This window comes from Colobus angolensis, unplaced genomic scaffold (assembly GCF_000951035.1).
Source record: "Colobus angolensis palliatus isolate OR3802 unplaced genomic scaffold, Cang.pa_1.0 Scaffold134, whole genome shotgun sequence".
NCBI classification, from domain to species: domain Eukaryota; kingdom Metazoa; phylum Chordata; class Mammalia; order Primates; family Cercopithecidae; genus Colobus; species Colobus angolensis.
Window position 1 is genome coordinate 802206 of NW_012114422.1, and position 22134 is coordinate 824339.

A 22134-nucleotide genomic window follows, 5' to 3' on the forward strand; every position below is an offset into this window, starting at 1 on the left:
TCGAATTGAATGACTGTGAGCCCCAGCTAACACAGCATTGCCATGAACTGATGGATTCCAGGACATTTCAGGTCATGAATGAATTATTATTTGAAAGTTAATTTGTATGCCATGTGGCAGATAGATGAGGTCACTGGATTCTTGTATTAAAGAAGTCATTGGTCAAGCTTGGGATTTTATTTTACATATAATGCAGTATTCAGTTGTTAAATTCTCAAAGTATCTATCAACAGGACATTCAACACAACATAAATACTGTGCATTTGCTAAAAAGAAAAAAAGCAGGAAGGAATAAGAAATAATACTTTTATAATATTAGTAAATTATATTTTCTAAAATTGAAAAATAAAGCTTTTTTAAGAATAGATTTTTAATTACCTTGAAATCTGGGAGAGAAACAACTATATAATTCTCCAGTAATTGGTTGCTAGCTTGCAAAATGTTAACTACGTCTGCTAGTGCCAATGAGTTTCATCAATCAAGATGCGTTTAGCTAGATGGCCTCATGGCAGCAAGAGGCTGAAGCAGCTCTAGCATCACCTCCTTACACAAGCAGAAAACATTCTTCAGAAGCTTCACTGTGAGAACAAGCAACTCTTTCCCAGAGGTGTTGCCTGCAAACTGCCTCTCACATATCATTGGTCAGAACTGGTTACTTTGCCCCTTTCTAAGTTAATCACTGGCAAGAGGATTGGAATGTTTGGTTTAGAGACTAATTGAAATTCACCCCAACCTTAGCCCCTCCTCTGGATTTGGGTTGGGAGCACTTTGATCAGCACGTGGCATGATAACTTAAAACTGGGGAGATTCAAGCAAGGAAAAAGGGAGGAGGATGAATTTGGGTAAGGAACCAATGGTGTCTACTACAATCAAGAGGTGAATGTGTGGGGAGGATAATGAGGCAGATGTGGGTCTCTAGAAATCTGGGTTGGATGGGAAGGACGAGGATGCCAACCCAAGAGAAATGCTGGAGCGAGAGAAGGGTTTGTTTGATTTTGTTTGGTGTGATTCTAGAAGAGACCTATTTATAACGTATTTATAAGTAGAAGGGGGGTCAGTAGAAATGAAGAGTTTGAGAACTCAGAAAAACAAGTTCCCAGAGCTGATGAGAAAGAATGGAATCTCCAGTCAGATACCAGACTTTGGGATTTAGAAGACCAAATTTCAAAAAAATGGGTAAGTCCATCAGAAAATTGCCAACTTTTAATTTCTTTGATCAGAGGCTTAAAGAAAACTTAACAATTCTTAATTAAAGTTACTTTCGATTACAATTAATTGAAAGTAATTACAATTAATTTCCATTAATTTCTCAGTTTCTGGATTTTAAACGTTCTTCTTGTTGACTTTCTCCAGATTTTTTTTTTTAGCTGTCCATTATGTTATTGTGAAAATCTGAATAAGGTTGGCATAATAGATGATAACATTGTATTGATGTTAATGCTCCGATTTTGCACATTTTACTGTTCTTATTGAGAGAATGTCCTTTTAAAGGAAATATACACTGCAGGACTGCAGAAGTGCGATGGCCGATTCTACGTGTCAATGTGGCTAGGCTATGGCACCAAGTTGTTTGCTCAAACACCAAACTAGATGTTGCTGGGAAGATATTTTTTAGATGTGACTAACATTTAACTCAGTAGACTCTGAGTAAAGCAGATTGCCCTCCGTAATGTGAGTGGGCTTCATCCAGTCAACTGAAGACTTTAAGAACAAAGACTGGGGTTTCTGGAAGAGGGAATTCTCCTCAGAATTGCAACATAGAAACCCTGCTTGAATTTCCAGCCTGCTGCTCTGTGGAATTCAGACTCAAGATTGCAATATTGACCTTTACGTTAATTTTCAGCCTGCTAGGCTGCTCTATGGATTTCTGACCTGCCAACCCACACAATCCCATAAGCCCATTTCATAAAATATATGTCTACCTTCCTTCTTCTCCTCCTCCCTGTACGTTCTTCTTTCTCACTTTCATTCATTCATATATATATATATATATGGAGAACTGTGACTCCTGACTATACGGGGTAAATGGCATCATGTTTTCAACTTATTCTCAAATATTAACTCCAGGGGAATCTGGGTGAAAGGTAATGGGAATTTTTGTACAATTCTTGTAGTGATTCTGTAATTCTGAAATTATGTCAAAATTAAAAGTTAACAGCAATGTTTATTTGAAATCCAGTTTGGAACATAGCTTTTCTCTTATATCCAAGCATGTAAACTTGGCTACATTCCCGAGGTAGCTGACAAATGCCCATTTAACACATAATGTAGCTGAAATAGTGTGCCTTCTCACAGGGATTAAATAGGAAGAAAGCAAGACTGTTTGAACAGTGATTCAACCAGAAGGGAAAACATTGAGATTGAGTAACAAATTTTATTTCAGCTTTACTTGGGTGGAAAAACGATTGCACAGTTTAATATTCAACTGCCAATTTGGAAAATGGGGGAAAAAAGCAACAGCTGGTGGGTTGAGGAAAGAATGGTCAATAAAGAAGAAACAAGTGCTTGGGTGTACCTAGAGAGGAAGGGAGGAGAGTTTTAAGGAAGGTTTTGTTTGATTTGGCTTAATCTGAAAAAATTTGAGCATATTTATACACAGGGGATGGAGTTAGGGTTGAGTGAATACTTGAAGTAATATCAGAGAGAAACAAATGGGATCTTAAGCAAGCAGTGTTTTCTTAAATTTTATATACCATTAATTTGTTTTAATAGTAAAACTGGAGGACCAATATAAAATTGTTGACTTTTATATTGCCAAGTGAAGACTTTAAACACACACATACACACACACACACAGCCACCCAAACAATGACTATCCACTATTACCATAATTTCATAAAGGGTGAATACTAATACATAAAGGGCAAAATGTAAACATTTACTAGATTTAGCATGGTGTTCTTATTTCACTGAGGACTGTTTTGTGGACTCTGGCTTTTTAAGTCAGTCTTGGCTGAGCATCTATAAGCACCTGTGTCTACCCTAGTAATCTGTGCAAAGCCTGATGAAGAGGGATGTTCTCAAACACACACTTCGGATGGTGGTACATCCCCATCTCCTCCATTGTGACTTTGGTTCTTCCGAGGGCTTACTTCCCCTTACCTCTATAGGTGATCCAAGTAAGCCCTGATCTGGCTCTAGGTTCCAGTTCCTCCTCCTCCCAAGGGCAAACTTACAAGTGGAGCTGTGGCACCCGCTTCCACTGGCTTTACTGAAATTGTATGTTTACCTTCCAAGTTTTTGAATACTTTTTATCACCAATTCTGCCCTTTGTTAATGTTCAAACCCACTGATCTCTGTCTGGTTACTGGAGTTTTACTTGTGTTTTCGCCTTGCTCATCACCTCACCATTGCTTCTCATAGAATTTTTTGGCTAGAGAAATGTATTAGCACCTGTTTCTGTTTCTCTAATTCATGTTAGATGCCTCTTACCTTAACAGGGAATAGCTGTTTTGGCTACACACCTTACTGGTGAGATTAGTGCCATTCCCCGTGCTTTGTTTAGGACCTTTCCTGATCCACAACCTTTAGGGTAAAAGTCCAAGGCAATTCATGTCCTCATATCTGTAAATGAAAAGCATGAGATCAATTAGAAAGTGTTTGCTTTGGGTCAAACAGACTGTGTGTGTGATGGGCTTTGTCCTCTGTCCTTTTTTAGCAATGTGACTTCACACAAGTTTCTTAAACTCGCTAAGTCATCTTATTTGTAACATAGAGAAAATAAGAATCTCAAAAGGCTTTTCCAGGGATCAAATGAGAGAAATATGTAAGGAGCTTTGACATGTGCTGGCACATGGCAGGGCTCAAGAAATCGTGCCTGCTGTTATAACCCTCCTTTCTTCCTAGCACTTTCTAGAATGATGCTGTCAGACATGCTAACTACTAGTGTCACTGAAACACCAGGGGTTCGGTCTAGGTCCTGCTGCTTATTTCACAGAAAGGCAATGACTGAGACAATGAGTATTGCCAAGGAAGAAGGCTTTAATTGGGGGCTGCACCCAAGGAGATGGGGGTTCAGTCTCAAATTCATCTCTCTGATTGATTAAAATTAGGGGTTTATATAGCAGGGAAGACATGTTACTATGTCTGAGAAAACAGGAACTCCAGAGGCGTAAGGAAGCAATCATGATGAATGAGGGGCCTGGCGTTTCATTGTGTGGATGCAATGACGTGGTTTCAGTTCTTTGATACTTCCTGAGAGGCCTGGGGATCCTTTCCCGAGGAAGGAACTCAGATACAAACAAGGGCCAATTTCTATGTTTATCCGAAAACAACTGTCTATAGGACTGATAGTTGGTTTCACTAGCTAGAGGAGGTGGGTGCCACAAGTTCCACCTGTAGTTGCTCTTGGGAGGAGGACGAACCAAAGCCCGGAGCCAGGTCAGGGTTTACCTGAATCACCTGCAGAGACAAGGGGACAAGAACTCTCGGAAGAACCAATGTCGTGATGGAGGAGATGGGGATGTACAACCATCCAAAACAACTTACAGCTTTAAGTTTCAAACTTTAAGACTAGAAGGGCCAATTTCTACGTTTATCCAAAAACAATTGTCTATGGGACTATTAGGTCATTTCACTAGCCACATGTACACACTGAGCATCTGAAATGCGGCTGGTCTCCGTTGAGATATGCAGTAACTATAAAATACACATTAGATTTTGAGGCTTGGGATGATGGAAAGAATGCATCTCACTAATAATTGTTTATATTGATAACATGTTGAAACAGTAATATTTTGGATGTACTGGGTTAAATAAAATATATTATTAAAATTAATTTCACTTGTCTTTTTACATTATTTAATATGGCTTCCAGAAAACTAAAAATTACGTGTGTAGCCTGCAGTGTAATTCTACTGGACAGCATTATTTTAGAATCCTGATTCTTGTTTGTGAAATACGTTGACAAATTGATGTATGGGATCTTTCTTTAGAGATCACTCCTGGATATGACCCTGATGTCCACCTGACATCCCTGCAGAGGATGGTGTGTTGTCTTTACCACTTCTTTGGCCTTAAACATCTGCTTTGTACTGTGTCTTGCTTTTCTCATGCACTTAGAAGATTAAAGATCTTAATAACACAAAGAGATGTCATCTGAAAAAGGTGGACAGATATCCCATCATATCCCCAAGGGTCGAGTCATGAAGAGATGGGAAATCTGCTTGTGAGCACATAGGTGGCAAATATTGGGTATTAATTAAGGTTAATAATTAATAATTGTATTTGGGTACAAGTAAGAGAAACACTTTTTTTTTTTTTTTGCGACAGAGTCTCAGAGTCTGGTTCTGTCACCCAGGCTGGAATGTAGTGACGCCATCTTGGCTCACCGCAACCTCTGCCTCGTGAGTTCAAGCGATTCTCCTGCCTCAGCTTCCTGAGTAGCTGGGACTACAAGGTATGACTACCATGCCCAGCTAATTTTTTGTATTTTTAGTAGAGATGGGGTTTTGCTGTATTGCCCAGGCTGGTCTCCTAACCTCAGGCAATCAGCCCGCCTTGGCCTTCGAAAGTGCTAGGATTACAGGCGTAAGCCACTATGCCCAGCCCAGAAACAAATTCTAACTTAATCACAAGTAGGGAATTTATTGGAAGGATAGTGGGGATCTCACAGACTTGATGGAAGAGCTGGACAACTGAGCATCAGGAGGGACAGGACCCAGTCTGTCTACAGGATTTCTATAGCCAGCACCCAAGGCCCTTCTCTCTGGGCACTGCCACTAGACAGCTCAAGGGTGCACCTTCTGCGCTTGAGACCCTGCTCATGATTCAGATTACACAGAGAGATAAACCTGACTTGGCTGAGCTCAGGTCATGGGTCTGCCCACTTCCTAGGCCACTGGGAGTAGGATTCTGAATTGCCAGCTCCACCAAAACTAGGGACTTAGATTTCAACAGTTCCCCAAAGGAAGGGGGTTATGGCAGAAACAATGCTTTAGGTTCATCAAATTCTGTTGCTATTGTTCTTTTCCTCTTCCTGAGCACAAAGGAAAATCTTATTTCCTACCCTCCTTTTAAGTTAGGTTAAAGTCAATGGCATTTGGGTAGAAACGATGTTCTCTGTCAAGACTGTTAACATAAAATCTTGGTAAACTTGGAGGCTACCTGCATGAGAAGTCAGGATCATCAGAGGGAAGGAGTCTGGAGTGAGTCTGGAGCCTAATCACTACTTAAGGGAGGGATAGTGTGGAGACCTTGCAACTCACATCAGACTGTGTGGGAATCGAGATATAAAGCTTTATTTTTTAAGACTCTGAGATTTGGGATGTTGTCTGTTATAGTAGGCAGCATAATTACTCTAATACAGGGATATTATTTCAGAAGAAAGGGGATGAGGGAAGCTGGGAATACATTCTCTCTCTCTAGGAAGAGCAACAATAACCAAAAACATAGAGTCTTATTTGTGAAGCAATACAAATTTTATTAATATACAATGGGAAATTTAACAGTTTAGGGAATCACGTACTCAATCTTTTGATTGTCTTCTACACTTATGGTATATGAGAAGCCAGACTATAATCACATTGTTACTTGATAACACAAATATACAAAGAACAAGGAGTGCTGATTTTATAATGTAGTGTTCAGGGGCATGAAGCCTTGACTGTGTATTCATTGGGCCATATTTCTTAAAATGAAGTTCAAGAGTCCCTCAAACCAGAGGTACATAAAGCCCAGGATAAATATGACACATCTGCCGAGGGTACCCAAGATTTGGGGAATAAAAAGCTAAATAACTGAACTGGTAATTTAAAAAAAAATTTTATACTAAAACACACAGATATATTATTAATTAGGATGCAAAAAATTGCATGGATTTTTATTTTAAAGCATGAAGCCTCAAAGAAGATTTGAGCTTGAATTGGGCGGCTTTAGGCTTAGGGTGAGCAGTAGAATAGTGGAGTCAGGAGCACAGGCTTGGAATTGGACAAACCAGGGTTTTGAGAAGAAGACTCTTGACATTTACTAGCTATGTGACCTTCGAAAAGTCAGGTAATTTGTCCAAGCTCTATAACCTCACCAATATGATGAAAATAAACAGGCTTGTTTCAGGGACTCAAGGAGCCAGACCACAAAACTAGCTAGGACAGACACCTGAAGGACACAGTAAAGGATGGTGGTTAGTGTAGCTGTGATGGTAGCTATGCCTCCAGATTCTTCTCAGCTATTAGGGGTGCTTTTGGGAGAAAAGCTGGGAACTCACTCTCTTGGTGTATCTCATCTCTACAATGGAGCAGACCTGCCAGAGTCACTCTCCTTTTCTTTCTTCTGAGGCTGGCCACCTTTCTTCTGATTGTCACATTGCACCTGTAGAAACAGTATGGGGAAGTTATAGCTGATTGTGGCTGACCCAGGGTTCACTTCTGTATATTCAGATGACTGTGTATAGCTCCATTCTTTCCTGCTTGGAGGCCATAGGAAGCCAGCTTATGCCTAGGCTCTTGGGCAACATCTTGCTGTAGCCCTCACAAACTGATTATATAGTCCATATATGTCATGTTTGCTTCCAATTATGACCAATGTGAGGGCTTGACAATATTTGGTGTTTCCTTGCATTGGCTAGGATTGTTTATGGCTACTTCCCAGCAAATGTTGATTAGCAGATTGGAAGAAATAAAACTGAAATATATGCAGTGTTGTCATCACCCTCTATTCTTTCACATCTAGCTCTTGCTCTAGGAGGGGAAGGAGGAATGAGGACACATGTATCCCTAAATCCCAAAGTCAAAAAACAATCCTTTCACCACCACAGTGACAAATGCTACAGTGACTTCCTGTTCTGCATTCTACCACCCTCAAGTATGGTGGCAGCATGAAGTACTGGAAAGGGCAAGGTCTTTGGAGTCAGGCAGACCTCACGGCCCAGCCTCATCATTTACTAACTAGTGAGGGGACTAGAATTTAACAGGTAGGTAACCCCATTCAACCTCTTTGAACTTCAGTTCCTAATCAGTCTATCTCCCAGGGTTGGTGAGGGAACGAGACAAAGATTAAGAAGCTCTTGGCTGAGATGAGGTTTATTCAGTAAATGTTAGTGTCCTTTCCAAGTGAAAATTGTTTTGGTGCCATAGGAAGGCAGACATCTGAATCAGGGTCACACATGTGTTCTGGGATCTTGGAGGACATAGTCCTATTAAAATGGTGAACTTCAGTTTCATCTTTTGTATTCTCTTCAATCATGGAGCATGTGGGAAATTAAATATAGTCTGCAGACTCTATGAGGCAAAAGAGGAGGGAGCAAAAGGAAGTCAGTAAGGTGGGTCAGGGTGACAGCCCAGATTAAAGCAGTAAACATCTCTCTATGCAGGTATGTATGTATGTAGGATGTAATGTACATATGTAGCTCCTATGTCTTTTACTCCTTTTCTTTCTCCTTTCTTTTCCATCAAGTCACCTTTTCATTTTTGTTCCACCAATTTTATTTTATTTTATTTTGATTAAGTTATTTACCCACATGGTTCAAAATTCAAAAGGTGTAAAAGGGGATTCAGTGGAAAGTCTCCTCTCACCTTGCCCTTCAGCTGCCAAAGGCAACCAATGTTAACAGTTTCTTGCATATCCTCCTGGAATATTCTGTTTACCCTCTTTTTATACAAATGAGCACATACTCAACCATGATATGAATTTTGCTTTTTCACTTAACAATTTTGGACATTATTCCACATCCATATATGAAAGCTTCCTTGCTCTTCTTAAATTTATTTTTAATTGCATTATATTTTATTTTGGGTATATACCATGACTTATTTAACCAGTACTCTATTGAGGGACATTCACGCTAGTTCCATGTTTTCTTGCTATTACAAATCAGGCTGGAATAATCTTGTACATATCATTTTGCACATAAGTAAATCTGATAGACGGTGCCAAATTGCCCTTCCTAGAAGTTGTACCAATGCACACATGCTGCAAAGTACCAAAGACTTTTGACTTTTCTAAAATGCACATACAAAGGAACTAAAGCACATAAACAGGAAGTGTGTTCGCCTGTTGTATCCTGTACTGTCACGCAGGCTGGAGTGCAGTGGCACAATCATAGCTCACTGCAGCCTTAAACTCCTGGACTCAAGCGATCTGGCCACCTTGGCCTCCCGAAATGCTGAGATTACAGGTGTGAGCCACTCTGCTGGCCTTTAAAGATAATGTAATTATATGTTAATATAAATAACTTTAATAAAAAATAACTATTTTCAAAAAAAATTAGTGAGAAGAGTGGCATTGCTTTATATTTTTGCAAACCTGGCTTGATAGATAATAGCTGTATTCTCCTATCTGCTTCGGCATTCAAGCTGTTGCAATTTCACGTCCAATAGCCTCTGGAAAGCTCCACTGTATACTTATGAGAGAATGATTGTGAAACAGGCTAATAAAGTTCTTAGTATTGTTATTAAAATAGTTTTGACATTGAAAACACTTTGAAAGGGTCCTGAGGACTGTCAGAGGTATCCAAACCACACTTTGAAAACAATTGGTTTAGACCAACTTTATTATATTTTATTATTCTTATCCCCTATATATTTAATTTTTGTGAATTTTATCTGTCACAGGCTAAGAAAAGCCCATGAAAATGTCCTACCTTTTGTTGATTTTTGTTCTTTTGAGGTGTTTTGCTTTATGTAATTGTGCTTGTGTATAATGTGGTACATACATATCCAAGACAGTTATATCGTTTATATTTTTATTTATTTTTTGGTGACTTAAAGCAGTAATAACTAGTTTCTTTTTCTCACAAATCTGCAATTTGAGCAGAGCTCAGGAGGTGGGAGGAAGGCTTGTCTCTGCTCCACACAGCATCAGCTGGGGCAGCTCACCTGAGAGTTGGAGGATCCATTCCCAGCATGCACACTCACATGGCTGGCAGGCTCGTGCTGGCTATCAGATGGTAGTGCAGATGGGGCCAAGTGTTGGGGCCTCAGTTCCTCTTCACATGGGCCTCTCCATGTGGGCTTCTCCATGTAACCCAGGCTTCCTCACAGCAATGTGGCTGATTTCCCAGGGGGAGTATCAGAAGAAAGAAAATGTTAGTCCATTCTGAATTCTGCTATTGCTTTGAATTCAATTCTAATATTATTGAGCTAGCACCTGCTATAATCATAGAAAAAAATCAAAGATAGTTGTATTATTAGTTTCTCTCTTTCTGGTGTGTTCTTGGCACATACAGCTTAATCTTAAATCATGGCCAAGTATACTTGGAACAGCTGTAAGAACGGCCAGGTTCTTATATCCTCAGATACAGGCCTTCTGGTTAGTAATGCACTTCTCTGACCTGGCCTTTCCATCTACTTCTGCTGCACCATAGAGCTCCCAACCCTGGCATGGTACTTTTGTGCTGCACCATTCACCTGAACACATTTCCTCCTGCTCAAGTCTTCTACTGCTCAACTATGGTTTTATACTTTCCTGACCCCACCCTGGCAACTAATCATGAATCTAGATTACTTCCTTTGCTTCATCAGGCTTACTGTTATTAATCTCACATGGTTTCTAGAACGATGAAAGTTCAGTAGAAGAGACCCAGGCTCTTTCCTCTAGTAGTGACATTTCCTGGGCCCAGTGGAACCTTTTCCTGTGTACTGGGCATCTCTGCTACATTTCCTGCCCTCCCTTGATAACAGCTATGTCTTCTCCTTACCCTCTTGCTATAAAACCCACCCCCCAATTTCCAGGAGATGAGAAGTGCCAAGGTTCATGGGCTGTGAATTGTTTTCCCAGGTCCAGCTCCAAACTTAATGTTCAAATAGGCTAAAACACGGATCCATCTTTGTGGATCAGAGTCCCTAATAGGTTATCTTGCAGAATTCTAGGTGAATATGGTAGCTGTATTAGATTTGATATAAGGCACCAAAGGGGGCATAAAACAGCATGCTTAGGATAGTGTCCTGGATTCGTATATCCAGCCTTCACCCATATAGCCAAATTCTAATGCCCATTATTGACCATGGATCCATACACACCAGATCAGACACCAGGGTGCTATCAAGGATATCTGGCTCTCTTCCTACTAGAATGTCCTCAAGAGACTAATTATGCTTACTGGGTGCAACAGATAAGAGGCTAAAAGAAGCATGCTGAGTACGTAGTGCGCGGGAAACACACAAGATTCAGGCCCATTCCCCAGGTCAGAGCCAAGTATAATACCCATACAAGACCAGAGCTAGGGCCAGAACTGGAAAGGTGGCAACACTTGTGCATGAAAGGACTGGTGATCCTTGGCAGCCCTACCTGGGAAGATCAGCTAGGAAGTGAAAGCTTTCCAACAGCACAATTCTGTGCTAACAGGAGGGGGCCAAATGGAATTTGCACTCTAATAGGCATGTTCCTATGGTTCCTGGTGAGGCTGCTCAGGAAGCAGCCTCATTTTGAAGAGGAGAGTGAATATTCAATTCTACATTCTTAACCACAGTTCAATACTTATGTTTTCATCCTTCTTAATGGTCTACAAGCCCTTCTATGGCACTCATTTGCAAGAGGGACTGGGCAAGTAAGGAAAACAGGCTCAGGTGCATTAGGTGATTTGCCCAGCTGAAAAGTGATAAAACCATACTAAATTTTCAGATCCTAATCCAATGCTTTACCCACTCTTCCAAGATGGATTATGTAGGTAGGAGAAGCTAGAGTCCAAAAGAAACACAAGCCCAAGCTGAGGCATTGGAGGCTAACAGGCCTTAGAGGGTAAATAAGAGAAGGTAAGGACGGGGGGAAAATGCAGAGGAAGGACTCTACTGGCAAACACGGGAGCTAGTGGTAAGGCTGACTGGAGTATCCAATTTGTGTTGAGATGTAGAAATCAGGTCGGAGAAGTGGGAATAGGGCCAGATGAATAATTTGATGTGATATGGTGTGTAATAAGGCATCACTGTGGTTTCATGAGAACCAGAGTAACAGTGAAAGCAGGGCTTTAGGAACATTAAGTTGGCACTGAGACAGAAATCAGAGTAGAAGAAAGAGTCTAGAAGCAGGTAACCAGTGTACTGTTGTGGCAATTCAGGTGTAAGGTGTTAAGTCTTGGACTAAAATGGTAGCAGTGGAAATGGTGAGGAAAGAATGAATCCACAAGACAGTAAGAAGACAGTAAGACAAGAAAGACTCTTCAGGATTTAGTAACGGATTTGCTACAGGAACAAAAAGTACAGAGTTCAAAGCTGCTTCATAAGTTCTCAGGATCTAGAAGAATGAAGGTCTCACTGACACAGAAGATTAATGCCTTTATTTTGGAGAGATAAACAGATTACACTGTTCATCTGACCCTCTTGATAGTACAAGCGGGCCAGATAAACAGTTTAAACCTTGAGATTATATCCCAGCTGGATGGCTAGAGGTCAATCTCCTATAGAAAATAAATTTTGAAGCACAGGGTTGAAAGGGAAATAACTTTTTGCTATAATCATAACAACCAACATGTAGCTTTCTTTCATATTATTTTATTAGTACTTATAAAAACAATTTATGAAAATATTTTACTTTTCAAGATATGGAAACCGCACTCTGAAAATATACATACCCATAGTTGTTACAATACATATCCTTGTATACACCTTGGACATTGTGTTTAAGAATCATACCTGCAAGGGCTAGAAGAAACATTTTCTCTAACCTCAGTCATATAGTGTGACATTCAAGTACTTAAACCACAATGTTGAAATAAAACATGCTCTAGTGTATGGGCCTAAAGGGATTTAACTTTCTAGGTGCCATTGGTTCTTTCGTTGTGCAAGGTAAAGAACTGGAAGAGGGTTCCCTGAGAGTTAATTCACCTTAGGTGGCTCAAGTAGTGGTTTACTGTCCATACTTTATCATGGAACTAAGGGAGGGAGGAAGACCATGGAAATTGAACTTGGGCAGGTCTCCTCTCTATGATCCCTATCTATGGTGCACGGCCCCTATGTGATGATTTCTGAGACCTCTGAGTTCTCAAATGCTCCTGATTCTATAATTATCTAAGATATTTGCAGAGTGATGTTTTTGCAAGTCTAAATTCCAACACTGTAAATTAGGTGAAATAGAGATGACTTACCTACATAGACTTCATTTAGGATTTGTCAGGTGTCAAGGCAATTGATAAAATCAGCAAGCCAAAAATTCCCCCATTGAACTATTGGAAAAGATCCTTTCTCACCAAGGCACGAATCCTAGAAGGCAAGCTCCTCTTTGCTTTGGGAAAATTATGATGAGAGGGTACAAAAGAGCCTATAACCTTTCAGCTCTGTGGGCTTAAGATAATGACGGATGCTTCATCTGACACAGTAAGAGCTGGAGGCTACTGCAACCTCACCAATAAAGGGTTCGTTACAACAAAGAATCATTTGTGTACTCCCTAAGTCCTGACTAACCTCCCAAGCTTTTCTAGATATTAAATTCTAACTGCAAAGTATTGGTCTGATGAAGTTCCAGATGTAAAATGTGCTGTTTGAATTCGTGGCGTTAGTGTCATGGTGCTGCATCATGGTATGGCACTGACATTTAACATCATGCTGATAAACTAGAATTTATAGTGATTTTTGTTTCAATGTAGGAAACTATGAAAGTCAATCAAACATGGATGCACAAGTCTTTAATGTATAACATAAAACATTATTACATATAATTTCATAACTATAAAAATAAGTTTAATACATTACCATATTTTTAAAAATTACTTTAAAAACATATACTCCAAAGTCTTCTATTTCATTTAGAGAATAAGGGAGGTATCTATTAGGGTGAACCATATGAAACTATGGTTTTTTAAGTTAAAATAGTAAAATCTTGGCAATTACATATGGTTCAACCTAATAAGATCCTGAGAAAATTTTATTTGGCATCACACTATAAATTCAAGGGGAATTTATAGAAAATCACATTTCTAGTGAAGAGAAAACACTTCAGGATGGAAATGTGCACACTGGTCATGCCAAGATTTCTCTTTGTGATTTAAAGATCTGAAATCCTGGAATGTTAAGAAAAATTTAGAGCAGTTTCAAAACAAACTGAGGACAATTAAAATTATAGAATGCTAGCTGCAGTTGCTAATGCGACTGAAACAGAAAACTACTTGCCAAATTTGGCAATTTAAGTGTTTTAGAGGTGACATAATAAAAATTCCAGCATTAAAATGAAAAGGCACAAATATGAGTTACAAGTATGATAATCATTTATAAAATACTTGAAAATAAGGCCAATTCATTTGTATTATTAACACCATTAAGCAGGCACCTATTCTAAGCTTCAACTTTGTCCTCCTAAATAGAATAAAGTTGCAAATGAATTATCAACATAATACTAATTATAGCAGCATTATCAATTGTCTGGAAGGCATAGTATATAAAGATCATGGTGGTAGAACCAAGTTTCTTAGGCTCTACACTGCTAAAAGAATATCTAAAATAGCCTCCCCACCCATATCCCATCAGTACCAAAAATACATTTTAAAAATTACATAAAATGTTACTAGCCATAAAATTTTTTGGTTTTTCTTCAAACAATGAGCTCTCCTCTCAGTAACTCGACCCCAGTAACAACAAAAAAAACAAAACCAAAGCTACCAAAATATTGTTACACTAAACAGACTAGCTATTCTTAATTAAAGACATACTATATTCAAAAATGGTACTTTAGGAAATTTATTAAATATAACCAACGAAGCAAATGAAGATTTTCCAGATGTGTGCATATGCTGTCTGTGAATTAGGTGATGGTGTACTTAAAAAAAATATGTATTTCTGCAACGATGCTTCATTTGGAACTTTGGTACCATTTACGAACGGCCGCTCCAACATTACTGGCTACTACGCAGACAGCACCACCCACTGTCCACCATGTTGGCACATTATTAAAGAAAATAATCTGAAAGATAAAAGCAAAGACCACATCCATTGTCCTCATTATTGCTACTGGCCCTGCTTTTTCTATTTGAAGTGCTTTTGTGATAAATATCTGAGCCCCCAAACCAAAGAGCGCAATGAATATGAGAAATAGCCTGTCCAACCCACAGTAAGGCAGACTCCACTCTCCTAATATAAAGAGGATGATGACAGTTTCAACGAGGCCAAGTACTACATAATACCAAATGGTCAGAAAGTAGTCCACAGATTTTCCCATTTTTCTTAGGATAACTAGAGTCGATGCAGCAAACACAGCGTGTCCAATTGCTGCGAATGTTCCCTTAAGGTGGACTGAATAGCTTTCTTTGATCCCCGAAGCGTTGGAACCAAACAAAAATGGTGGTCTCACGATAAGGATCACTCCAGCGATTGTGAACATGGTGAAAAGAGCATCCCAAGGGCTATATTTTTCCTTGAGACATATCCAAGCAAATATGGACGTAAACACAGGACTGCTAAATGTGATAACTGTGGCATCAGCGAGGGCCATTGTCTGGAAAGCATAGTATATAAGCATCATGGAGGTAGAACCAAGGACTCCTCTGAGAATGAGGAAAATTCGAAGACTTTTTGGGCCTATAAACCCAGTTCTGTAAATTCAAATGAAGAAATGCATATTAAATGAAATTAATATTTGTTTTTAAATTACAATTTGTAATTAAACATTACTTTAAAAGTACTAAATATCAAAAAATAAGGGAATAGTAAATTAATTATAATATCCACAAATGAATATTATATACCTTTTAAAATAGTATTTTCTAAGTATAGTTAATGACAGTAAAGCGTTCACAGTAAAAGCAACACCAGTGCAAGTGAATTACATACATAGTAAAATTATAATTAAATTAATATAGATATGTATCTCAAGTATATATATATATATGCTTGCAAAAAGGACAAAAAGGAAAATAAACTAAATGTTAATCATGTTTATCTCTTAATAGATAAACTCATAGGTAATTTTCCTTCTTTATTTTCTCCAAATTTTCTATAAAGAAAACATACCACTTTTACAATAAATACAAGGTCAAGATTCAGCTGCCCTGTTTAAGGAAACTTAGACCCAGCTAATGCTGATTCTCAATCTCATGAATTTTTCTATAAAACTTGAAACACTGCTAAAATTTATTTTAGTCACTGAATATGAGACAAGTTTTCATTGTTCTCATGAGGAGTCAAAATGCACTGAAAAAGAACATGTAGTGTTTGGAAAACCATGCTTACTGCTATTCAAATTCTTTTCAATAAATATTTACTAAGTACCTACTCTGTGTAGGTTCCTGTCTAGGTGCAACTTGCTGACTTGTTGCAGGGCTAGACTTATTTTAGATTATCATCTAGGCTACTCCGGGTATCTTGGAGTTAAAATAAAAGCACGGTCATATTTGGCCCATACTTTGAGAAGCAAAGAGTCTTCCATGATAATAAAACATAAAATGGGTCAAAACAGATCAGGACTAAGGATTTTAACAACATTCTTCCACTGTTCTTCCCCTGACAATATCTTTATTTCAAAATGGGGAAGATAATTATGTTAGCATCAGTGTTCCACTGCTACCCTTAGAAATTTCTAAAGCCCTACCATCGTTTCTTAAAATAATGCGACTTGTCCACATTGACAGAAATTTGCAGATATTAGCAGATTTTCACTTTTCCCACCAAATCCTTAGGATATGGAGTGAAACTCTTCTAAGTGAGTCTGCACCATGTTAGCGATACAAGCGACTTTGCTGACAAGTGACTAAAGCTTTCCATTTGGGGTGTAGGCTTTTTTGCCCAAAGAGACAAAGAGCCAGGCAGCCGCCAAGGACCCAACTGGTCTCTCTCTCAGGGTTCTAAATACACTGAGGTATATGGAGGTTACAATGGTTGAAGGAAGCATAATTTTAACCCAGGCAGGGTAGGGAGTACAACAGGGAAGGAAAAGAGGAATTGGGTTGGGAGAGAACAGGGAGGGCGGAATAGAGACAATTTTCATATGCTGTGATGTCCTACACAAGGCACTCCGCCCTATAATAAATCTTATTGGACCCTTGTTATCACCTACAGGGCAGAGGTCACACAGTATCATTCCCTCCAGTTTACAAAAGAGGAAAGTGAATGCTCAGGGTTACCCCATCACCTTTTGAGGAATACCTAAATATTATTATTATAATATTTCATTTGCCCTGGTAAGAAAGCAGCTCGTTCTAAAAAAAACTTCTGACACTAGGATACACTATTACTTCTTTTCATTCATTTTTTTCTTCCAAACAGTAGTTATGCCAAAGGAAAGAAGGGAGGGTGATACAAGACAGGAGGAATTATACAAAGAAAGCTCTGTTTTCAAAAGGGGAGGCAGTAAACAACAAAATTTCTTTCTCCCCACTTTGTTGGGTATGTGGTTTATGCTTATGGTAGAATCTTCTATGGGTGGATGCTTATGACTTTTCATGAAGCAGAGCCAAGGGGCATAGGAACTGGTAAGTGTATGAGAGGGATAAAGCAGATACTGTAGAGTAATTATAGACAGGTGAAAAGATACACAACATTTATTAATATCTTCTATTTTGCAGTTAAAAAATACTTACTTTCTGTATATTAAGCAAAGGAGAACAATTAGCATTTGGAGCACACATCGAAATGCACTAATCTCTACAGCATGGATGTCTTGCACTTTTTTAACCAATAAAGAGCTCACTGAGAAACAGAAGGCAGACAATAATGTGTAAAACAAGCCAAGTCCAGGACAGGGTGCTTTCTTCTTGGCTTCTGAAAAAGATGAAATTCTGGTTAGTCCTTGCTTCCAAGTGTATGTTTTATCATTTTTCGCTTAGATACTGGGAAAAATGGAGCAGTGCCAAAGGTTAATAGGCTATATTACCTCCTTAGCATATCATTTCTCTGGGCCTGTGCCATTTTCACCATCAATTATGAAGAACCATAGATGAGGACAACAATTTAAACCTGCATTTTTAAAATGCCGTTTCACCCTATCAAATGGATTTCCTATGGCTCACTGAAGAATCATTCCGCACTTACAAGTCAAGAAGTGGAATGCTTGCCAAGATGGTGAGAGAAATCTTTAAGAAAAACTTGTCAAGATGGCAAGTAAAAAATCCTTCCAAATGATATCTTATGCCATCTCACTGGTGAAACTGGCTTTATGAAGAAAGTGTTCTTTTCTGGAAAATGGGTTCTAATTGGGTTATACAGTTATCTGTTGATTATCTGACTTCCCCCAAGTCTGTGAGCTCTTCCAGGGCTGGGATCTTGCTGTCTTGTTCATGCCTGGCACATGGAAGACACTGGATAAATATTCAGTGAATGAAAGGTGAGAGAACTTCAGGGAAAAACTCAACAGTCTAACACTATTGGCAACAGCATAGTCTGGGAAGGTTCTCCATTTTGTTATTTTGAACTGTTAATCAAATCTATATGTAACTTTTCATGATTCACAACTGATCTTCCCATTCAGAGCACAAACTCCTCAAGGGGAGGGTGCAGGTTATCTAGCCCTTTGGATCCCAAGTGCTTTGTACAGAACTGCCAACAAATCCCTACTCTTGGCTTGATCTGAACCAGGAAACCAGTGCTTTCTCCAGGGCATCAAGTATTCAGTCATTAATGACAATCTGTGTGAGCTTTAAACTTTTGTTTAGCCATTTTCTATGTCTTAGTTTCCTACACAGGAGTAGAACCTGCTTTCAGTCTTACTCCTCTGTCATTTAGAGGAGAGCAAAAGCAGCAGGATGGGCAGAGAATGCCCTAAAACAAAGGCCACACACTGCGGGATATATTCTTTTTTGAAATTAACACAAAAACAGGGTTGAGGATAAGAAGGAAACAGGCTGGGCGCAGTGGCTCACACCTGTAATCCCAGCACTTTGGGAGGCCGAGGCGGGCGGATACCAAGGTCAGAAGATTGAGACCATCCTCGTTAACACAGTGAAACCCCGTCTCTACTAAAAATACAAAAAAATTAGCCCGGCGTGGTGGCAGGGTCCCAGCTACTTGGGAGACTGAGGCAGGAGAATGGCGTGCACCCGGGAGGCGGAGCTTGCAGTGAGCTGAGTTTGCGCCACTACACTCCAGCCTGGGCAACAGAGCAAGACTCCGTCTCAAAAAAAAAAAAAAGGAAACACAAGTGGCCCTCATTGATTAAGAGCACAGTGGAACTGAAAGGGTGAGTGGATATGAGCAATTTGTAGGAAAACTCATATTATCATTCCAATCTAGGACTTTACAATGTGATAGCTATAAAACAGTATTGTGTAATGTTTTTTAAAATGCCCTTCTCTGATAAATGTAAACACCAGGTAATACATTTACACATCTTCAGGTCAGTGAGATGACTTTGCAAACTGGGACCAAAGTATGCTGATGCACAGGCTTTCTGGGGCATTCTACAGCCTGGCCTTGTGGTCAAAGGCACCATTCTCTACCTCTTCCTGTTCTAGGCGCACAACTGAAGATACTGTTTTGGAACTAGCAGTCATCCTTCCTTTAAGATGCCAGAATCCTCATTCTGTTCTGTGTCTGTGTGCTCACATACTGCAGAAATAAACTGTACACACTCAGCCCATGAGAAGGAAGCTTTAGAAGATTTCCAAATGAAGTACCACAAAATACATGCCTTGGTTGTGGTCAGCCTTAGGGTTTGACCTCTGAAATTTCAGAATTCAGTTCTAACTAAAACAGTGTTTTCTTAAAAGAAACTCAACCCCTACATAGAAACTCCACCCTCAAACAGAACAGAAAGAGAAAATCAAGGACAGAAAACATCTCCCTGCTCTATGTTTCAAGTATCTTCTCCAACGTAAACTTGCTAATTTTTCCCCAGGAATATTTTAACGTAACATTAAATATTTTAACTCTTTAAAAATTAATTGCACCCCCTTGGCCCTAGTGACCTTTTCCCTTAAAACACATACACATATATTTTCTTGCCTATAAACACTTAAGGCTCATGCTTTCCAACCGGGAAGGGACAGATATTAGAAGGCTTCGCTGCATTTGATGATTTGTTAATGAGGGTGAGGACTGGCTCCACTCAGACAAACCTCAGTCTCTTACTGAATCATTTCAATCCTGTCAATGGAGATGAGCACCACTAGCATAATTGAAAGAGGCATTTGTTTATGTTCCATGTTCATATCTCACTGCAAGCATATATAATAATTTGGTAACTCAAATTATTCAAATTAGGTAAGTGGCCATGGTATAATTTCCTCACTTAGAAGAAAACTGCAAAGTTGCTCAGCTTTTCTATCCTCTGCTTTAAGCTGGTGATTCGCAAGCCTGGTTGGGAATTAGAATCACCTGAATAACACTTAAAATTTTAATTCCCAGGTGCAGTGGCTCATAACTGTAATCCCAGCACGTTGGGAGGACAAGGTGGGAGGATCTCTTGAGCCCGAAAGTTTGAGACCAGCCTGGGCAACACAGGGAAACCCCCTCATCAATGCAAAACATATTTTTAAATTAGTTGGGTGTGGTGGTGTGTGCCTGTTGTTCCAGCTACTTGGGAGGCTTAGATGAAAGGATCGAGTAAGCCAGGGAGGTCAAGGCTACAGTGAGCTGTGATCATGCCACTGCACTACAGCCTAGGTGACAGAGTAAGACCCTATCTCCAAAAAAAAAAAAAATTAATTCTCAAACCCCATCTCAGACCCACTGAAATAGAATATCTGTAACTCTAAAAGACTCCACTGGTTTGAGAACCACTGCTACACTCAATCACTAACTCCTTCCAGAGGACGTGAGGCACAGGCCTAAGAAACTACTTCTCCTTGCTTCAGTCTAAGACCCACACTGTCCCTGAAGAAAGTAAGGAGATGTCTCGGGACAGCTGTATGCTGTCCGTTAAGGTCATCCAAGAATATAAGACATATGGGTTAACAGTTCCAACCAGAATTTGAAAAAAGCTTTGTTGAGATAAGCAGTTAGAACAAGAGGTGTCACAAAGTTCAATGACAACAGTAAAGTGTTTTTATGTCAATTTTCTTTGCAAAATACTATCTTGTCACCTTACAATAAGTCTTACTGGTAGAAACTTTCTTTGAAGTTAAAACACCCACAAGATTCTTAGATAGACTCATATAAGTATCTCATCTTACCATGAGCTGCCTGGGGGTAGAGAATTTCTCTTCCATTCACAAAAAGGGGAAACTCCTAAGAGTTGGCATGGACTCATTCAGCATGCCACCAGAAGGACATTCAGCCAGAGGGTGACAGGTGAGAAACTGACCTTTTCAAAGGCTGCTTATCTGTTCAATTCAGCCTGGCATAACCCCTGTTCTAGAGGCACCAGCCCATTTATAAATGATCACAAGTCTGATCATTTCGGTTTGCCTTTAGGACAGAAATGGAGCAAGAATAGTCTTCCTAGAGTCTGTGTCTCTAACTTGTGGAAAGCGCACAAAGGGAGGAGGGGAAAGTGCAGTGAAATGAGAGGAACAGAAATCCAGGGTCACACTTAGGGGAGGTGACCCAGAGGACAAGGTGGTGCAGGCCGTGTAACTGTCCTAAAAGGAGATCTGCCAATTCCCTTCTTCTTGCAGGAAGCTGCTCCTGGTAGATGGTCGACTTCTAAGAGGAATGTGCTTGAAGAAGCACTTGTGGCCAGTGGAAAGGACCCTAGGCCGGTACGTGGCAAGCTGGGATCCTAACCCTGGTGCTCCCTGGACATGCGCCCCATCTCACTCCCACATTCCACATTTTGGAGGAGACAAACAAAAACCCCAAAGCCCTCACCTTCCTGGACCTCACTTTTCTCATGTGTCGAAGGACGGAGATTGAACATAAAGTGTTCTTCACGAGGGTTCCCTGGCTTTGGGGACAGGGCTGTGAGCTTCTTAACAAGATATGCCTTGTTCCGCATCGTTTGCTAAAAAAGTCCTTGCATCCCTAAAGGTTAAAAACGAGTGGTCCCACTTATCTCTGCCTTTCCAAGATTCTAAAACTCTAGGACGAACATTTTTTCTAGACTCGATGCTTTTCAGCTTCCTTTTCGGAGAGAACCCTTAGCCACCGGGATCATTTTTCAGGGTCAGCTTCCTCGCAACCTCGCCCCACTGCAGGATGGCCTCTCTCGCTGAGCCCCCACCTAAGACCTCGGGGAGGGCACGCCAAACTGCAATCTGACTCCACAGCCCTGCCCCGGCACTAATACAGGAACAGCCTGGGAATCCCAAAAGGACTGCAAGCAATCGGAAAGTTTCTTCCTTCTTGGCGCCGGCTGGGGCACCGGGAATTCCGCTTTGCAGCCCCCCCCCAGCTCACAGCTCGA

At 39.9% G+C, this 22134-nt stretch overlaps 1 protein-coding gene and 1 long non-coding RNA gene across 2 annotated transcripts in view; both read right to left on the reverse strand.

Moving 5' to 3' along the window:
* Positions 1-6397: 6397 nt before the first annotated feature.
* Positions 6398-9985, reverse strand: LOC105506236. Its single transcript, XR_001000896.1, has 2 exons — positions 9852-9985; positions 6398-9132 (listed from the first exon to the last, which is right to left on the reverse strand). It is a non-coding gene; the product is annotated as an uncharacterized LOC105506236 (long non-coding RNA).
* Positions 9986-13481: 3496 nt separating this feature from the next.
* Positions 13482-22134, reverse strand: part of SLC35G1 (solute carrier family 35, member G1) — an 11981-nt gene continuing 3328 nt past the window's right edge. Inside the window, exons 4-5 of the mRNA XM_011934354.1 lie at positions 17435-17615; positions 13482-15451 (exon numbers count right to left, since the gene is read on the reverse strand). Of these exons, the coding sequence (XP_011789744.1) occupies positions 14713-15451; positions 17435-17615 (920 nt within the window). The 3' untranslated portion in view covers positions 13482-14712. The remainder of the gene's footprint in view (positions 15452-17434; positions 17616-22134) is intronic.